Genomic DNA, 20,780 nt, shown 5'->3' with positions numbered 1-20,780 from the left:
TTTTTTATTTAATCATTGCACAACCCTGCTTGGGGGGGTAAAAAAAAAAGTGTTTCAAAAATCACTTGAATTTTTGCTTGAGATGTTAAAGTCAAACTGAAACTTAATGTGCTGCTTGAAAGATGTTACTTAAGCTATTACATCACTCAATTGGACCTCCATTCCTTCGTTATTATGGAATTCTTTTGTGATCTTGACAGTTAAGATTATAAAGGTACACACTTCTGGGAGAAAGAGGGAACTTCACTTAATGGATTTTTCATACCTTAAACAAATTTTGCCTCTTCAATATAAATATGACTTAAAAGGTGATATTCATTTTTATTTCTTGCCATTGTGCTGTTCAGCTATGTAATTTTCTTTTGGGAATATGGAATATTTTTGAATGTTGCTTTTGAAATTGTGATTTGTACTGTAACTCTGTTCTGGTGTTTCCAAGCATAGATCTAAAACTCTGAAAATGACGTAAAAGCTTTGAGATGGGAACTGGGCAGCATTAATCTTGTACCTGTAGAATTTGATGCTGAAGCAGTCCAGACCAATGGGCAATATCTTCTGTTTTCTAGCAAAAGAGTCATTTCTAAAATGAGTTTGAGTTTCAGTCAAGTTCCTTGTGGGCATTACTACAACAAATAAGCCAATTCAAGCAAAGAACCTTTTGATTGATGTTAGCGATAAGAAAAACATTGTCATCCTGCTGTGGTAAATGTTACTCCTTAGGTAAGTTTGCAGCTGAGGTATCTTGTAGGTCCAGATCAGAAGGAGTTTTATATTACATCCGTCTGAGATATCCATAGATTTAGATTGATTAACGCTGACACTGTGTCTTAAACTAGTAATCTCTCTTATTAACTGCTTTTTAAGTAAAATGGACAATTGTGAGGAAAAAGTCTGATCATTTATAAAATTGAGAAGTGAATGACGATGGTCAGTTTTCAGCCTTCAGTCCAGGCAAACTGACCTTGTCCAAAACATTAATTGACATATAAGTTTGGATAAGATAAAGTCTGTCTGGCACTGTTTGTGTGATTCAGTAAATTATTTTGTGCATTGGTACTTTTGGAGTTAAATAACTTGGTCTTAAATTGTATTTTTAGAACTCCTCTTCATGCAGCTGCTTTTACAGACCATGTAGAGTGTTTGCAATTGCTGCTAAGTCATGGAGCACAAGTGAATCCTGTTGATAAGTCAGGGAAAACTCCATTAATGATGGCAGCTGAAAATGGACAATGTGGAGCTGTAGGTATGTAGCCTTGAATTTTGTTTGCTTTCCAAAATGGTTTCACTGGTAAAGCAGAAAATAGTTATTTTTCCCTTCTCTCAAAACACTTGTGGCCAAATATTTTCTTGAATAGTCAGGACTGCAATTATGTTGCATAGTCCAAGTAAGTTGCAGGTTTCTGCCAAGTCAAGTCACATGAGTTGCAGGTTGTTCTGCTATAACACGACAGTTGTGTTCCTCTGCAACCTCGTGTTATAGAAAAATGGAACTATGGAAAACTGTAATAGAGAATCGCACCTGTTGAAGATTGCTAATAGAAAATCACTGTACCCCTTCAGTAGGAAGTTCATGTTATCCAAACAACGCCCACAATTCATTGATTGCATTTTCGCCAATTCCTGAAGAAGGGCCTGTGCCCGAAACGTCGAATCTCCTGTTCCCTGGATGCTGCCTGACCTGCTGTGCTGTTCCAGCAATAAAGTTTCAACTTTGATCTCCAGCATCTGCAGACCTCACTTTCTCCTTTTCGCCAATTCACGCAGACGAAACATGTGTTATAGCAGAACGACCTGTAGTACACACAAAGTCAGCATTTTGTTAAGCTTTTCTTTATCTTTTGGTAAGAAAATTTTGACTGTGTAAGATTTTATTTAAAATCAAATGTTATACTATCCACTGTGTGTTGTCTTTTCAAACTACTTGTTATCATATTATTTATGCATAAATAATGTATTATGTTTAGTGATTAGTTCCAATTGCTTTAAAATATGATGTGGATTCGGTATGGATTTTTGATCTTTATCTCATACTAAGATGCGAACTGAAGATAAAATGTTCCCCAAAATGAGGAAAAGAAAATTTAAGCTATGGTAAGAGTGACATTGAATGAAGATGTGGAATGCTGTGTATTCTGCAGAGTAGAAAACAAATGTCCTGATCAGATGTTTAAAAAATGACAGCAATAAAAATAGAATATTCTCAAACCACTCAGGTCAGTTAGTATCTATGAAGGGAGAAAGCAACAGGCTGAAATTTTACCTACCATGGTGATCTGGTATTACTGCATTTGGCAGGTTAAAGAAGCTACATTGTGTCTCGGGAAGCTGATTGGAGCCTAGCAACATTGAGCTAAGTAATTCGCATATGTTAGCATATAGGAAGCCTCAAGAGACAGGCAGGTCTGCAATTTAACATATAGTAAGATTAGATCAGATTAGATTCCCTACAGTGTGGAAACAGGCCCTTCGGCCCAACAAGTCCACACCGACCCTCTGAAGAGCAACCCACCCAGACCCATTCCCCTAAATTTACCCCTTCACCTAACACTACGGGCAATTGAGCATGGCCAATTCACCTAACTCGCACATTTTTGGACTGTGGGAGGAAACCAGAGCACCTGAAGGAAACCCGCGCAGACTCGGGGAGAATCTGCAAATTCCACACAGACAGTCGCCTGAGGCAGGAATTGAAACCGTGTCTCTGGCGCTGTGAGGCAGCAGTGCTAATCACTGTGCCGCCCAAAGAGGTAAGAGGTAATTGATTGCATCTTCAACCCTTATTTCTGGCATTAATTGTCTGAACATGGGACAGGGTTGAAAGTGAGCGTGTGAAGGTTGATGGACTGGCATTTACTGTTGTTTGTTTAAATGAAAAGCTTTGCTCACACAGCTTGTTCTGAGACTGTACTTTAACTGCTTCAGATAGGACTTCCCAATCTTTGCTACCTTTTTCCTCCGCTATCTACATTTCACAGAACAAAGGGATAAACTCAGAATTCTAGCTCACAGGAGCCTATACCCCCAATAAAGGGTATAAAGGCAGAAGGTGAGCTTCCTGGTCATGGGAAGCTCTAGTTTGTAACCAAATCTCAGCCTGTATGTCAGGTCATTGCTGACACTTTGTCTGGAACAAAACCTGTCTAGAGACCAGTTGGGCTTGCATCTTGGTAGTCAAGGTCACTGCCATCCTGAATTTCTTAACTTTCATCTCCTTCTAGAGATTTGTTAGTAACATCTGCAGAGTCTTACAATCTTCCATATATAAGTGCTCATCTAAGATGGCCAATACCAATGGCAGTGGCAATCATTGGCTAATGTGTACAGTTTTCCACCTAGGAAATTCCACGTCCTTAGTTATACGTTCTGTGGATCCAAAGATGCCAATGAACCCAATTCTCGAGCCACATCTCTGACCACATATGACAGATATTTCTGGGAGATGGAAATAGTTATTGGCCTTAGGATAATGGGTATTCTGTTTTTCAGTTTCTTTTCTGTACTTCCTCTTGCCGACAGGAGTTCTAGAAGAATTATGTCCCCTCATACAAGAGTTTCCTTGAGCTCAGTTTCTTCTAAGTGATGGTTGCCACACGTTGACATCTATGTTGCATATCTTAAGGGAAGCCTCCAGGAGCCTTTTGAAATGGTTATTTTGTCTTCCTCTTGATCAAGTGCCTTCCTTGATGATTCGCGTTGGCATTCGGAACTCTGGCATCCTAAGCACGTGGCCAGCTCTTTGGAGTGGGTTTCAGATGGTTGTGGCCTCAATGCTGGAATTTAGCTGCATCAAGGGTACTGATGTTAGTACACCTCCATCCCAGCTGATGTGGAGAATCCATCTTAAACATCATTGACAACACTTCTCCAGGGTCTCAGATGGCATCTATGTGTAGTCCAATACTGTTTGTTAGAGTCACCATGTATGTGCATTTTGCTTCTGATGAGGTCGTTGCGGAGGAATGATTACTCAGATTTTCTGCTTTGACTGGATTGCCAAATTGCAGGGAGCTATAAAGTGCACACATCTGACACTATTGGCACCATCAATTCAACCAAATGTATTTCTTGGTACAAAGGAGTTTCACTCCACCAACATTCAGCTATGATGTAATCACTGCAGTATTATTATACATATCGACTCAAGACACCGAGGAATGCTTTCATCGTGCAGTTGTCATATCTGTCTTTGAACTTTGTGTTTACAGTTTCAGTGGTCTGTTGCATTTAAAAGAGAGGAAGGCTCAGCAGAGGTCATTAAAGTTTTCAGAACAAATAAAATTCGTGGGCGGCACGGTGGCACAGTGGTTAGCACTGCTGCCTCACAGCGCCAGAGACCTGGGTTCAATTCCCGCCTCAGGCGACTGACTGTGTGGAGTTTGCACATTCTCCCAGTGTCTGCGTGGGTTTCCTCCGGGTGCTCCGGTTTCCTCCCACAGTCCAAAAATGTGCAGGTTAGGTGAATTGGCCATGCTAAATTGCCCGTAGTGTTAGATGCAGGGGTAAATGTAGGGGAATGGGTATGGGTGGGTGCGCTTCGGCGGGTCGGTGTGGACTTGTTGGGCCGAAGGGCCTGTTTCCACACTGTAAGTAATGTGTAAATCTGTAAAAGGACAGAGTGTGGAAATGGTCAGAAATCGAACTTCTGGTTTTCTCAAGCAGATGAGGGAACAGCTATGAGAAGGGGGGGGGGGCAGTCAATATGAGTGATAATGTTAAATACGTGCATTATACAAAATAAGGTAACTAAGCTTGTAGCACAGATGGAAATTGGCGGGTATGATGTTATGGGTATCATCAGAGCTGCCAGGGGATCAGGGCAGGGAATTAAATACCCAAGGATACACATCCTTTCGAAAAGATGGTTGCAGAGGCGACCAAGTTATCTTGTTAGTAAGAGCTTAAATTGATAGTAAAAAGTGATTGAGTTGGAAGGCATAGAATCTGCAATGGTGGAGTTGAGGAACTGTAAAGGAAGGGAAATCCTAACAAGAGTTGTGTACAAGAAAGAAAATCAGGAGATAGAAAGGCACTATTACAGAAATGATGCATGCTTTCAATATTTAAAAGTGCTGGGAAAGTCAGGTTGGTCAGGGATTTCAAAGGATTTAATTTGAGGAATATCTATGAGATGGGTTTTTTTGGGAACAGCTTGCAATAGAGCCCACTGGATTCTGTGATGTGTATTGAGGAAGATATTATGGTCACTGTTCCCGAGGGGTTCTTCCTCCTTAAGCTCATTTAGAAGAATTCATCCCTGCAGTTTGAGAGGGAGAAGTGGGAATCAAATGAAAACAATATTACAACTAAGTAAGGGTAACTACAAAGACATGAGGGAGGAGTTGGCCAGAATTGTTTAGAAGGAGAGCCTTGCAGTGAAGACAGTAGAGCAGCAATGGCAGGGGTTTTTTTGCGGTAATTTGGGAGGCACAGCAGAAATTCTTCATAAGAAAGAAGAAACATTAGGGAAGACAAGGCAACCACAGCTGACAAGGGAGGTCAGGGACAGCATAAAAGCAAAAGAGAAAGCATACAGGTGGTGATGATTAGTGGGAAGCCAGAAGATTGGGAAGCCTTTAAACACTAGCACAGAATAACTAAAAAGCAATAAGTGGAGAGAAGATGCAATCTGAGAGCAAGCTAGCTAATAATAAGATTTCAAGAATTTTTAAATGTCTGAAAGGTGCCAGGAAGGTAAGAGTGGACTTTGGACTGTTGGCAAATGAAGCTGGGGAAGTAGTAATGGGGAACAAAGAATAGCAGAGAAACTGAATAGGCATTTTGCATCAATCTTCACAGTGGAAAAAACCAGTAGCAGACCAGAACTCAACAATTGTGGGGCAGACGTGAGTGTAGTGGCCAACACCAAATAGAAGGTGCTGGGGAAGCTGAAAGGCTGAAGGTGGATAAAACACCTGACCAGATGGACTCACCCCAGAGTTCTGCACAAGGTGGCTGTGTATGTACTATAATAATTTTTTTGTTGTATGGTACCCATGATTTGAAGATGCTATAATCTCTGTAAAGACCAATAGCTACCAAAAAGTTTCAGATTTCCATTTAATAGCTGAATGGGTGACACACAAAGATTTCATTGTTTTAAGATGTCTACTATAACAAAGACTAAATGAACTATAGAACATCAGTTTTAACAAAACTGAAAAAAAGTTCACATATGCATTATATAATATTTAAATAGACATTCAGTTCTTCCAGAAGCTGTCAAAAATGATTCTTGACTCCTGGAGGTTGACTTTATTTTCTTTACTCAACCTGGTAATCTTCAACCCTGGAACTGACCTTCATGGTGAACATTTTAGTGGAGATCCACCAGCAAAAGCTAGTTGAATTTCTTGATTTTAATTCAGATTCTTATGTATTTGGTCTTTTCAATTTGAGCATGAGCTCAAATTGGCACATACTGGCATGATGAACCATAAATATTTTGAATCTTCAGCTGCTCTCTCTCTTTTGGACCCTGGGTGACGATCTAACCTATACTTGGTATATTTTAGGAAAGCTTGTAAATCAGGCTTTACGATGGCTTCCATTGTACCCTTCCCATCTCAAAGCCCATCATCATTACAATGTGAATCACATGGACTTTGTATTCTTGTCAAGTTGCTAATTTAGCTATTCTTGACAGCCCAATGGGAACATAATGGGCATTTTAAGGTATAGTTCTTTACAAGCTGACATCTGTAACTCTCCTGAGACTCTGGATAGTTTGTCTGTACACTATTAGCATATGGTTGTTGTCATGATTTCTAGGGGGAAAAGAATTACACCTCATTTCTCAAAACAATCTGGGCCCCTTTAATCTCTACAACCACAAAAAAACTGGCTTGCCATCTGGCAGACTTCAGAACCGATCATTTGGCACCCTTGCTTTAGGTTAACCTAATGAGACAGCCACAAAGCAATGGGACATATGAATCAGAGCCACTTAGCCCACTGAGCCTTCTCCACCATTCAATATATGGCTGATAAGACATTTTAGTGCCTTTTACTCACCACTTCCCCATAACCACTTACGCCACTGGTAATCAGAAATCTATCAACCTTATCTTAAACAATCTTTATCTCAAAGACTCAGCATCCATAGCCCTCTATGGTAAAGAACTCCAAAGGTTCACTATCCTTTTGAGTAAAATAACTCCTCTTCATCTCAGACTGAAGTGGCATTCTCCCTTATTTTTAGATTGTGTCCCCCCTGGTTTTAGACTCCTTAACTGGGGAAACCTTCTGCCTATAATTACCTTGCTCACCCCTTCAAATATTTCATGAGTTTCACTAAAATCACCACTCGTTCTTTGAAACCGTTCAGAATGCACACTTTATTTGCCCAATATCTCCCTTCAAAGGACAGTCTCACCATCCCGAGATGACCATACCACCTGCAAATTTAGTAATGTTATATTTGATCCCCATCTTCAAAACATTGATTATAAACTGCTGTTGGAGAAATTTGCCCAATAGATTAGAGATCACAAAACACAGCTCAAAGTGAAATTGACAAACAGTTTAGTGCAAGTGATATCACTGGAAGAGAAAACAGGCCAGCTGCCACAGAACTGACAGTCTGTACAAGTAGATCAGATTTCTCCTCCCAGAGCTGAGGATGAGAACAGTTTTATAGTAATGCTGCACAATGACACTGATTAAGAAATGGGAAACTACAATGTACCTGGAAATGGAGTAATCTAGTTACAAGGATGCTAATTGGAAAACAAATATCGGATGAATGTCCTGTTCCTTCACACAATGCAACATCCTAACAGTACCAACAGTTCTATTCCTCTTCACAGGTAGGTGTTAATGTCTCTTCTGAAGTGGTGAGGTGCTTCCATTGTCCTGTGCCTGGAGCATGTCCTTGCTGGTGCCTCTCTGTCTGACCTACTCTTTGTGTGGCTTTGGTATTGCTGGGTTGTGAAACTGCCCTTGGGGCTTTGAGATATCTGTGGTGCTCTGTTATTGTCCGTGGGAGCTGAGTGTATTCCCTTGTCTGCGTGCTGTCTGATTCGGCTTGAGTTGCTTGGGAATTCTGGGTGTTCTGGTACAGTTTGGTCAATCTTGCTTTTGTGGGCCTATCGTGGGTTAGCAAATCTTTACCCACAGACTCCAAGTACTGATCCTTGCAGGACCCCGCTAGTCACAGCCTGGCGACTGACTCAGAAACAGAAAACAGTCATGAATCCTTGCCAGTACGTTACCTCTGATCCCATGTGTTTCAATCTTTCTGATCAGCCTCCTGTGGGGATTTTATCAGCAACTTTCTGAAAATGACTGTATGCTCTGCTCACTGCCTCCTTAATCAATTTGGTTCGTGGCATGTTTAAAAAAAAATTCAAACTGTCCAATGTGACTACCCACTCATAAATCCATGCTCATTTAGATCACTATCAGTCAGGTATTTGTCTATCCCATTCTTTATATTAGATTCTACAATTTTGTTTCCTACTGATGCAAGGTTAATAGGTCTATCATTCCTTGTTTTCTCTCTTGCTTTTTTCTTGACTAGTGGGGTGACATCTGCTACTTTCCAATCCATAGGAGTAATTCCAGTATCTACAGAATTTTCAAAGATAGCCACCAATGCATCAACTGTCTTTACAGCCACCTTCCTCAACTGTCTGGGGCTTTTCAACTTTCACTCCGTTAATTTCTCCAGTACAATCATCTTACTAATTAATGCTAATTTCCTTCAAGTCCTCATTCTCCCTAGCTACATATATCTTTACTTTTGGGATATTTCTTGTGTTTTCCTCAGAGAAAGCCAACACAAAGCAATAAGTTGGCTTCTCTGCCATTTTTGTATATCTGATTATGAATTTTCCTGACTCTGCCTTTGGACTCTCATTTGTTTTGGCCAACTTACTTCATTTTTCTGCACCTGTAGAAACATTTAGTTTATTTTTGTTTTTGCTAGATTATATTGATATCTGTTTTGTTGTCCTCTCTTGTATTCTATAAACCTCCCAATTCTCAGAATTAAATGCTATTTCTAGCGACTCTTGGCCATTTCGAATTAACGCAATCCTGAACTTATTTTATTTGCCAGGTTGGCCATTTTGATTTTCGCATTTTGAAAATGTATACTTCTTGAGAGTCATGAAATAGACAATGGACAGCTTTTTAAAAAACTGTGTAGTCGCACCTTTTAATGTATCCTCCTAATCCACCTCTGTCAAGTTGTACCTCATGCCTTCATAATTTCCCTTATTCAAACATAACACCCTTGCTTCAGAATGAACTACCTCACTTTCAAACATAATACAAAATTCAAACATGTTGTGGTCACTTATCCCTGAAGTTTGTTACATCAAGATGGTTAATTAGCCTTAAGAAGGGCTTATGCCCGAAATGTCGATTCTCCTGTTCCCTGGATGCTGCCTGACCTGCTGCGCTTTTCCAGCAACACATTTTCAGCTTTTTAAATGACACAATACTACACTTAAAAAGAAAAACACATCCTCTGCTTGGTTCCTTAATATACAACTCTGGAAAACCATTTGGAATGCATAGCAGAAATTGGTCATCCACAGATCTTGTGCTCAATTGGTTTCCCTAATCCATATGCAGATTTAAGTCACTGCTGATAACTGTGTTGCCCATGCTACATTCTTCTCTCACCTCTAGATTAATATCATACCATCACTATTTGATGGCCTGTAAATAAATTCAACCAATGTCTGCTGTCCCTTGTTTCTTAGCTCTGGCCAATCAGATTCTACATTGTTCTTTCAGTCTGAGGTCCCCATTACTAATGTACTGATTCCATTTCTTATAATCAGTGCAACTCCAGCGATTTCCTTCTCGTCCGTCTGTTCATCAAATATCCTTAAATATTCAGTTTCCGGACTTGGTCACTGTGTGGCCATATTTTGGTAATGACAATTGTATCATGGAAAGATAGAAACTAAGAACAGGAGTATGTCATTTGCTCCTTCAAGGCTGCTCCACAAGGCTGTTCAGTATGATCATGGCTAATCATCTAACACTACTATGTTTTCTCTTTCACCCCATATCCTTTGATTGATTAACTCTAAAACTTTATCTACCTCCTCTTTGCAAACACTAGATGTTTTGGCCTCAACCACTTTGCGTCACACTGGATGAAGAAATTTATCCTCATCTTAGTCTTAAATATACACTCCATATGTTTAAACAATTACTCCTGTTTCTGGACTTTCTGGTCTTTGGAAACATACTGTGCTTACTTTATCTAGTCCTGTTAGAATTTCAAACGTTTCTATCTTTATTTGTGCCTTTAGATCTTCTGCATTGTTGGGAATGCTGTGTGTAGTCAGTACTGTGCCTTTTTGACATCATTTCGATTTCAAAACATCAGTCTCATTTGTAACAAGAGCTATCCCATGTTCTTGCTAGATAGAAATAGTGTGCAAGGGTGTGGGGAAAAGGCCGGCAATTGGAACTAGGTAATGATTGTTTGAAGAGCTGGTGCAGGCCTTAGGCTGAATGGCCTCCTTTTGCTCTGTAATTCTATTCTCTACCCTCGTTTTCTGCACTCTTATTCTGTAAGGAGGTAAAAATTTAACTGTCAGAAATGGAATGTGTTAAGACAATGCAATGCAAGCGTTTGATGATTATTGTGAGATATGAGGTAGCATTAAGTTGAAGATGACTGTCGAAGGTGGCTGACGTGATGGGATATTGGAGTTGCCTTGAGAGAGGAATGATACTTGTTGGTCTGAGAAGTGACGTGCAGTAGGAGACTGAAGAACTCAGTGAGTACTTAGTGGTTTTCTGGTCACCTTTCCTGTCTTGAAAAGATTATTTAACTTATTTGGCACATATCCAATGTAACTAACCACTCACAGCTCTGCACCACAGCCATGTTGATTTGGTTTCAGAGCCAGGATTTTCTGTGGCCTGCTGGATCAGTTATCTGCAGGCCTTATAAGCCACTGTGTCAGAGATGTTTCGGAGAACACAGGAGACTGACTTCTGTCCTTGAGACTGCATCACTCCAGTTGTCTCTCAGTTACCACCTTGTAGTTTGTTTGCATTCAGCCCCACATCAGAATCCTCTCAACTATTTGGATTTGGACCGTCCACCAGCAGATGGGTTTCTGATTACTGCTAAGCACACTCACTACAAACTAGTCTCGGTATTAAAATTCTATCGAGAATTTCTGGACATTTATCATTTTTGGTGGTATGCATGCTGATGAAATGCTGTTTGGGAGCTTTAAATTACAGCAGATACATATTTAAATTAAATTTGTAATCTTTTCATGTTTAAACAATTAAGAGATAACAATTATAAAGAATAGTGATTATATTCTGGTGCAATGAGAAATTTATATAATGAGGAAATATAGTATGAGATCTGATGACAAGTTTGTTAATCATATTTTATAAATTCCAACAATTTAAGTTCAAACTCTGCATGTGCAATCAATTTGTGACTGGATTTTTTATCAATTCATCCTTATGTGCAGACTACTGCACTTTTTTGAGCCAAATGTACTCTTAAACATTTCATTTCAATGGTGAATAGGAACAGCAGAAAAAAGCAATAGCTTGTTTCTATTATAAGTTGATGAAGCACAGTACTTGCAGATATTAAGAAAAAGTGTGGAGTTACAAAAGTATTAAAAAGGTAACATTGCCATTGTAGAAATTTATTTTCGGCTGGAGAAAGGCTTGTCATGGGACTCCCCTGAAGTTTGTAATGGGACCCTTCATTTTCCTTTTGCCAAAAGGACATTAAGAAGTTGAATGGATGGATAGATGGCAGTTGAGTGAGATGATGCACTTTGGTTGGAAGAATCTTGAAAGACAATGTAGGGGACACCATTGTCACAAGGATACAAATTGTTTCTGTCCATAAAAGAAAAAAGAATGAAAGGGCATAAGTCTAAAGTGATGTGCAAATGAAGCAAGGGTGATGTAAGAATAATTAGTTGGATTATGGAATGCACTACCAGGAAACGTCTTGGAAGCAGGTTCATTTGAGGTATTCAAGAGTACATTGATGATTACTTGGACAAAAATTATATTAAGGGATATGAAGAAAAAGCAGGGGATCAGCATTAGGTAATAAATCGGTGCAGGTCAAGGGAGATGCTGATGAGTCCTTTGGTTGAGCGGGGACGTGGGCAACAGGGGAGAGAGAGTTGGAGACTGCAGACTGGTGAGGATATTCGTGCATGTGTAGAATGAAGCGCGCGAATCGATCCCCATGGAATCGTGCTATTGCCAACCGAGGTAAGCGTTTCTCAAAAATACCATTCTCTAATTCTTCAGCGATGTTACAGCCAAATCATGCTGCCATTATCCCAGATCTACATGTCATCTGAAAAGTCCACACATGGGATGCAGGATGAAAAGCCAAATTCTGAGAAGTCTTGGAAAATCCAGGTTGTCTGGTTACCTTGGAGGAGTCTGCTTCTTGCCTATCTGATTCCCTGTCAATTAGGTCAGGGGTTAGGAAAGTTAAGATCTGTCTTCTCACTCATAGATGAATTGAGGCCCTTGAGACATCCATTGACAGGTCAACAATTAACTGGTCAAGCACTCCCTGCTTCACAGATGTCCACAACAGCAGCAAATCCTGCCAGAGTGAAAACCCCCTCCCATCAAATCAAAGAAAATAAAGGATTCTCTCAAGCTTGACCATAGATGTTGAACGGATGATTCCTCTTGTGTTGGAATCTGGAACAACAGCAGGAAGAGGATGGGTTTGTTCTCAGTGGGTCTATTAGTTCTTGAAATTTCGTTCTAAAGTGTACTGGATATCAAGCTCCATGAATCGACAAGTTGTCTCAAATGTGTAAAAGACCATTCCATCACCAAGGTTAATTTGTTCGACTTTGTTCGCTATCTGACATGAAGCTCACACCAGATTTCATCAACAAGCAAACAAAGTTATTTGTTATAAAAAAAATGTATCTGTTAGCAAAGGCAAAACAGTTTGTTAGGGACTAATATGCAAACTTAAACTAAAAGCCCTTTAAATCCAAATGCACACGTTGATTCATAAGTAGGGCAGGTAAGACAGACAGAGTTTTGCAGATATATCAGAGGTACGAGACATAGCCAATAAAAGGAAGAATTCTGTTGATCAAAAGTCCAGACCACAAAGGTAGAATAAGGTGACCTTTACGTAGTTTTTTTTTTGACTTATGTCACATTATTGTTAATTTTGAACCATAATTTGGTAGCTGATCAGTTGAACCTGTTTTTGTTCGTGATAAAATTGCTTTTTTAATTTTTTTACTGAGAAACGTTTTCTTTACAAAATTATAACATTACAAAAGTATAACAATTTAAAATTGTAACAACAATTACAATGAACCAACTACTACCCTACTTTAAAAACAAATCAAAAGTACACTCACTACAAATCTATAAACAAATAACTCCACTCAGTGCAGCTACACCAAAGCTCCCAACCTTGGGGAGCATTAATTATTACATCCATATTTATTTGGGATTCTTCCTCCCAGGCACAAGGCTCACTAAACCTAACCATCATAGCTAAACAAATGCCCTAAGTAAAATGGCAGACAAATCTGCTTCCAGATAATTCAAAAAGGGCTGCTGTCTCTTACAAAAATGTTCTGTTTTCTGGTCCACCATGTTTATGAGGAAATCCAAAGGGATGTGTTCCATAATTAACCTAAGCCACCCCAACAGGCCTGGAGGGTGTTCAGACACCCAGCTCATCAAAATGTTCTTCCTCACACAGTAAGTGACAAGGTTAAATAGCTTTTTCCCATGTATGTCTAAGGAAGATAAATCTAGCAAGCCCAAGAGAAGAGAGATTGGGTCTACCTTAACTTTGATTCCCCAGGGGCCCCCTCTATTACTTCTGCCACAGCGCTGTGGTACCTATGAAGGTTGTGGCGTGACCACAAACAATGAGTGAGGCTACCAATGCTTATTTTGCACTTGGGGCGCATTGGAGATGCTCCCTTTTTGAATTTCGCAAAATGATCTGGGGCCAAATGAATCCCATGAAGAGCCTTGAACTACATGGTGTGTTCTGTTACAGAGTGAGATCTATCTTGCGTTACCCAAATGTCCTCCCATGTCTCTGAGGGGATCTCTACTCCCAACTCTTGCTCTCAGACCTCTCTCAATCGTTCAATATCATTCAAGGCACAGCACCCCAGTAGGTGGTAGTGAGTACTAACTGACAGAGTGCTTGCAGCATGAAGGGCTCTCTTCTCTGTATCAGACCAATAGGGGTTGGTCAAAAGTGAAGTCTTTATTTTCAGGTGAGGGAATTTATACATAATGAAAAAGATCCCTGCTAGGCAATCCATACTTGTGGTTCATTTCGTCGAAGGACATCATGATGGCTGCCAAACAGGAGACTCCCCTAGTTGCCCACATTTTGAATCCATGGTGCATCATTCCTGGCTGGAATCCTGGCGTACCAACTATCTGGGTAAGAAAGGAAGTTTTAGATAAACTGCTCCCGCTCTGTCGCATTGCTCTCCCTGCTTTGACCGTATTAATAATGATTGAATTCCGACAGTATTTCATAACTGTACTCACCTTATCCATAAACAACAGACTAGTAAGGGGGCATTTTGCCTCAGAGGCCTCAATATCCAACCGTCTTGATCTTGGGTCCTCACAACCCCAGTCCCTCACTAAGGACAGAAGGGAGCTTAGATGGTATCACTTACTATCTGGAAAGTCTATTCTCCCAACCCTTGGGGTAACTGCAATTTGGCAAGCTTAATGAGGGGCTGCCTGTGATACCAAATAAAAGAACTCAGTCAACCTGTGAATCTCCACAACCTTTGCCTGGAAAACATCAGAGGGAGAATTTGCATGGATTATAACAGATGAGGAAGGGCATTCATTTTGATAAGGGCTATTCAACCTAACCAGGAGATTGGAAGGGCCTCCCATCTTTGAAAGTCTCGTCTAATATTGTCAAGGAAATGAACAAAATTAGCCTTAAATAACCCCCTGATCAAAGGTGAGAGTAACAAAAGTAAAGAAAACCGCCCTGCGACCATTTAAAGGGAAATCTTATTTCACCTTTGATATCAGGAATCCCCTTAAGATCTCTCCTCCCTCCACCCCCCCAAAACAGGCTAAGCCTCTGACTTTGCAAAATCGATCTTATATCCTGAAAAAGAGCCAAGTAAATTGTATTAAATGGGGTATAGAAACTGCTGGGTTTGATAAGAAGAGAACATCATCTGTATATAATGTAACCTTACACGCCCTTGATCCCACTTCTGGGGCAATTATGTTAGGATCCTTTTGGATAGCTCCTGCCAGCGGCTCAATGACCAGCATGAACAGTAGTGGTGAGGGGGGCAACCTTGCCAATTGCCCCTGCCAATACTGAAATTACTGGATCTTACAGTATTGGTGAGAAACACAGCCAGAGGGTCACTATACAGGACCTCCATCCATCTGACAAAGACCTTACCTAGATCAAACTTTTCCAGAGTATAAGTAAGATATGGCCACATCACCTGATCGAATGCTTTCTCTGCATTTAAAGAGGTCAGCAACCCTGAACCGATCGTTGCTGACACTTGGACCATATTCAGTAATCTTCTAATATTATTGGAGGACCTATGGCCAGTTATAAAACCCGTCTGGTCTTCCTTAACAGTATAGGGCAACACCTTCTCCAATCTCGACGCAAGTGTCTTGGATAAAATGTTAAAATTCAAATTTAACAACGAGATGAACTTTTATGAAGCACAGTCATCTGGGGTCTTCCTTTTCTTGAGAATAAGAGAGATTTTAACCCCTCTCAGGGATGGCGTGATGCACTCATGACTGTACGAATAGTTGTACATGTCTGGAATGGCCATGACAGGATATTTATAAATTCTTTGTAGAATTCACTTGGGAGACCATCAGGGCCGGGCGCCTTCCCACTTGGAGCTGGCTTACTGCCTCCTGTATCTCTTGCACTGTCAAGGAGCCATTAAGAAGAGATGCCTGTTCCGAAGTCACACCTGGAAGGTCCAGGTTCTTTTTTTAAAAAAGAGACTCCATCTTAGCCCATCTATCCTCGCAGCATTCTGACTGATATAGTTCAGAGTAAAAACTCCAAAATGCCACATTGATCTTTTTAGAGTCACATGTAAGAATCCCATTACCTTCTCTGAGTGATGTAATGGATTGGAGGGTTTTTTTTTACCGGCCAGATATGCCAAGTATTTGTCTAGCCTACTGTCATGCTCAAACAATCTTTGTTTCGTGAAAGAGTTTTCTCTTCGCTGTCTGAGTGAGTGTAGAGTTCAAAGCGATCTGGAGAGCCATGACCCGCTGCAATTTAGTCACAGGCCTCTCAAAATATGCTGTGTCGGCTGCCTTTAACCATGCCTTGAGCAGACATTGCTGCTCTCCCTTCTGTTGCTTCCAGCTGGCCGAATAAACGATAACTATCCCCCTAGCATAGGCCTTAGCAGTCTCCCAGAGTAGAGACGGGTTGCTAGCTGTGTTCGAATTGATAGCCAAGAACACTTTAAACTCACTCGAAGTACTCGACAAATTTACTGTCTTTAAAAATAAAAGGATCCATTCGCCAATGCCACAAACTTCTTCCATTGCCCTTAATGTCAACCTCCAAATACACTGCCGCCTGGTCGGAAATGGCTCTGTTTTCAATTTTACAGAACATCACTGACTCCAGAAAGACAGTGGGAGCTTAAAAAAAAGGTCAATCCTGGTATGACACTTGTGTGGATCAGAGAAAAAGGTGAAGTTCCTACCCATAGAGTGGAGACATCTCTGCCAGCCCCAATTCTATGTATAAGTCAACCAGTCGCTTGGATTGCGGAGAGATATTTGGGGGACCTTTTGAGCATTCTATCCAGTGTGGGGTCCATGAGGTGATAAGAATCTCCCCTATGATAGTGTGTTGCGTTCCAAGGGCAATTAACTTCGTGTATCAATCAGCAATTTGAGGGGGTGTGCCACGGTACAGTAAAGATTTAGGATGCCATTTCTTCACCATGTATTAAAGCTTTAAGGATTAAAAACTGCACATATTCACCATTAAGTTGCTCCAAGAACTTAAATGGGAGACTCTTCTGGGCAAGTATGGCCACTCCCCTGCTCTTAGTGATAAACGACAAAAAAATCCAATCAAACCCATCCTTCTGTACCTTTTAAGTGCTACTTATCATCAAGATGAGTTTCTTGCAAAAGGGCCATATCAACCATCTCCTTCCTGAGACTTGTAAGTACTTTTTTTCCCCCTCTTGACTGGCAAGTGATTTCCCTTAATATTCCAGGTGCACCATTAAAGCAGACACTTAGCCATATCCCTCTATAACTGCCCTTGAACCCCTGAGAGGAAGAATCCTACTCACAATGTGCCACGTGTAAACAAATGGAGATTCATGGAGTCTTAAAATATACACACACTAAAACTACATTAACAAAACTTTCAAAAACGACTTTGACTAAAATCCAACAAACTAAAGCAATTACAACATACAAAAAACACTTGATGGGAGACCCACCCTGCCTGCAGGGTCGCTTAACACTACTCGCATACACCCCCATAACTCCTCCTGGCTTGAGCATGTCCCACAGTCCGACGAAGGATTAAACGAAAGGTATTATGGACAAAGAAATCAAAAGTGGGCACTTCACCCTTCCCCAACCCCACATTGACCTCCATTATCACCAGGAAGAAAAAATCAACAATTCTTTCTGAAACAAAATAATAAAGAAAAAGAGGTACACGAGGTAGAGGGAAAAAAAGGGAAAAGGAAAGCGAACCATTATTGTCCATGTTCTTTGGACCATCCAGTCAATTTCATAGTGTCCAGAAAGTCATTTGCTTTTTCTGAGGAGTCAAATGCATGCATGGACCCTTTGTGGTTAAAACGGAGCATTGTCGGACACCTGATAGAATATTGAATATCCAAATCCTTCAGTCTCCTCTTCACCTCATCAAAGGATCATGGCTGTAGAGAAGTCTTGGAAAACATAATCATTGATCCTTCATAAATCAGGGCCTGTGGATCCTTTCTCAGCAACCTGGAGCCTTCCATTACCTTTTGTTTGTCCCTATCGGACTGGGAGGGGGCGCCGGTCCATATTGGGCCTGCACACCACCACCTGGTGAACTCTTTCAATTCACACCCGGCCTGCCTCTGCCTCACAGCCCAGAAATCACAGCTGCCATTCTTCGAAAAACTGGCTGGCTGCTCGCCTTACACTCACTCCAGCAGGCCGACCACACGGATGTTTTTTCTTTGGCTTCGAACCTCCAGGTCATTGATCTGTTCTCCTAAGGCCTGTACCTGCAGAGCCTGGATACGTCCCATCGAGGACTCAACTGCGGTCTCTGACGTCGCGGTCAACCTCCTCCACTTGCTTCCTGAGACTCTGTAGCTCCTGCTTATCCTTTTACAGCATGGCCGAGTTCAGTTGCAGCATGGTGCGATTCTCTTCAATCGATGCTGTGATCTTCTCCTGGAGTTTCACAAACTCTCCAGTCAGGCCTTGAGCAGGTGACTCCATCAGGATTTTGGGGGAGGCAGTAGCTGCGGCCGTGGGCTAGTCTGATGCTGCAGGGGAGTGTCCCGTCTGTTGCGATTTGTTTGGTCCTTTGTCTTTAGTCATCTTCCCTTGCTAAAAAAAGGTGTGTAGCAATTCTACTGATATTAAACTATCTATTTTTCTTCAAAATAGCTAGACGGGGAGGGTAAAAGCACCACTTCGCCTGAGTTATGATGCAGAGCTCAGCAATACAGACCTGTTAGATTGCTGCCATCTTGGATCCCCCCACAAGTTGTTTTTAAAGTATTTGAGTGCTTTTTTTTGCCACTCTCGGAAGAGAGAGATGGACCTGTCTTGGATTTCTAAGAAACGTGAAAACGAAGTGCAACTGCCTCTTCTGAGATCTGTGCCAAACTACAGATTACCTATTGATGTTGTCAGACATTTTTTAAAAGTATATTTTTATTTGAAATAAAGGACTTTTTGGATATTACAACAAATACAAAGCAATACAAAGAAGCCCATTAGTTATATAAATAAGTCATAAAAACTAACAACTAATGAATCATGACACTAATAATAATAATACAGCTCAACGAAACAAAGTAATAGCCCTTGACCATCGAGAGCATAAATTCATACACATGTTCATAATTTCTCCTCTCTGAATATCCGATTCATTAAACAGAATCATCATGGCTATATAAAGGCCCTTATTAATATAGCAGACAAATCTGTACTCAAGTAGCCTTAAAAAGGGCTGCCACGTTTTATTAACATTCTCAGTTTTATGGTGCACCATACTTGTAAGAAAGTCCAAAGGGATGTGTTCTATGACGAGCTTACGACAGCCCAACAGTCCGGGGAGGTTTTTCCTACGCATAGCAGAATGTTATACAAAAAAGTGAGGATACTGAAAAACTTATTTTTTTATGCGCATCTAATGGAAGTGGGTTATCAAGGCCAAGAAGAAGAGATACAGGGTCCATCGCCACCTCTATCCCCAAGACCCTCTCTATTTCTCATATCACAATGCTCCAGTATGCCCGCAGCCTGCAGCAGGGTCAGAGACAATGTATGAGCATACCCATACTCCTTTTGCATTTACGACACATTAGAGATACCCACACTTATATTTTCAAAGGCAGTAGACCCTGTGGAGAATATCCTCACTTTCTCCTCAGAGAATATTCAATTGCAAGGCATGGTTCCTGTTACAAATCGAGATCTCTCTTGCATTTTCCCAGATATCCTCCCATATTTCAGAAGAGATTTCAATGTTCAGCTGTCTCTCCCATAACTTCCAGAGCCATTTCGACTTGTCCGAGGGGCCCTCTCCCAATATGTGATAGACATTGCTGACAGCAAGTGTGTTCTCAGCACTTGGCACCCTCTTCTCCGTGTCATATCTATAAGAATCCGTTAGATGTGTGGTGTCTTTTTGTATGAATTTCTAATTTGGAAAAAAAAAGGAAAAGGTCCCTACTGGGCAGCTCATATTTACGAGCCAACTGGTTAAAAGATGTTAGTATATCCCCTTCGAATAAGTCACCTAGGCAAGACACACCCATGGCTGCCCATAGTTTAAACCCAGAGTCCGTCGATCCCAGCTGACAACCCAACATACCAACTATCGGTATAAAAAAATGACGTTTTGGCAATGTTGCCCTCACTCTGACGCATTGTCCTCCATGCTTTAACAGTGTTAATAGCTATTGGATTATGGCAATGTTCCTTAACTGTCCTCATTTTGTCCAAGAACAGCAAACTAGTAAGGGGGCATCTTGTCTGAGATGCTTCAATGTCCAACCATAGTGAGTGAGGGTCCTGCCAGGCCCGGTCATTCACATAAGATAGCAACGAGCTTAACTGATAATTTTTGATATCTGGGAGGTCTTTTCCTCCCAGTCTGTGGGGTAGCTGCAGCTTAGTTTAATAAGCAGTCGCTTGCGATACAAGATAAAGGAACTGAACCAGCAATTCAGTCTTCTAAATGTTTGCTTAGTGAAAAAAGAAGAAACATTTGCATTTGATACGCAAGGCAGGGGAGAATGCTCAGTTTAATGAGGACTATCCGACCTAGCCAAGAAATTGGGAGTGTCTCCGATCTTCGAAGATCTTGTTTGATTCTGTCAAATAAATGGGCAAAATTGGTTTAAATAGCCAATCAAAGATTGGAGTCATAGAACATAGAACATAGAAGAACATAGAACAGTACAGCACAGAACAGGCCCTTCAGCCCACGATGTTGTGCCGACCATTGATCCTCATGTAAGGTAAACCTAATGTACGAACCCTCAAATTTCTGTGAC

General features: G+C 40.9%; 1 protein-coding gene across 7 annotated transcripts in view; it reads left to right on the top strand.

The window, feature by feature from the left end:
* LOC122551273 (serine/threonine-protein phosphatase 6 regulatory ankyrin repeat subunit B-like) overlaps positions 1 to 20,780 on the top strand; it is a 223,967-nt gene that overhangs the window by 179,243 nt on the left and 23,944 nt on the right. For 6 of the 7 annotated variants that reach the window (XM_043692915.1, XM_043692912.1, XM_043692917.1 and 3 more), the window contains one exon: positions 1,098 to 1,243. In XM_043692915.1, coding sequence (XP_043548850.1) covers positions 1,098 to 1,243 — 146 coding nt within the window. Of the gene's footprint in view, positions 1 to 1,097; positions 1,244 to 1,560; positions 1,738 to 20,780 lie in introns of those variants that run through there. The other variant, XM_043692916.1, reaches the window with a different exon arrangement.

The sequence above is a fragment of the Chiloscyllium plagiosum genome, chromosome 7, assembly GCF_004010195.1.
Source record: "Chiloscyllium plagiosum isolate BGI_BamShark_2017 chromosome 7, ASM401019v2, whole genome shotgun sequence".
NCBI classification, from domain to species: domain Eukaryota; kingdom Metazoa; phylum Chordata; class Chondrichthyes; order Orectolobiformes; family Hemiscylliidae; genus Chiloscyllium; species Chiloscyllium plagiosum.
This window is presented reverse-complemented; position numbering and strand designations above follow the sequence as displayed.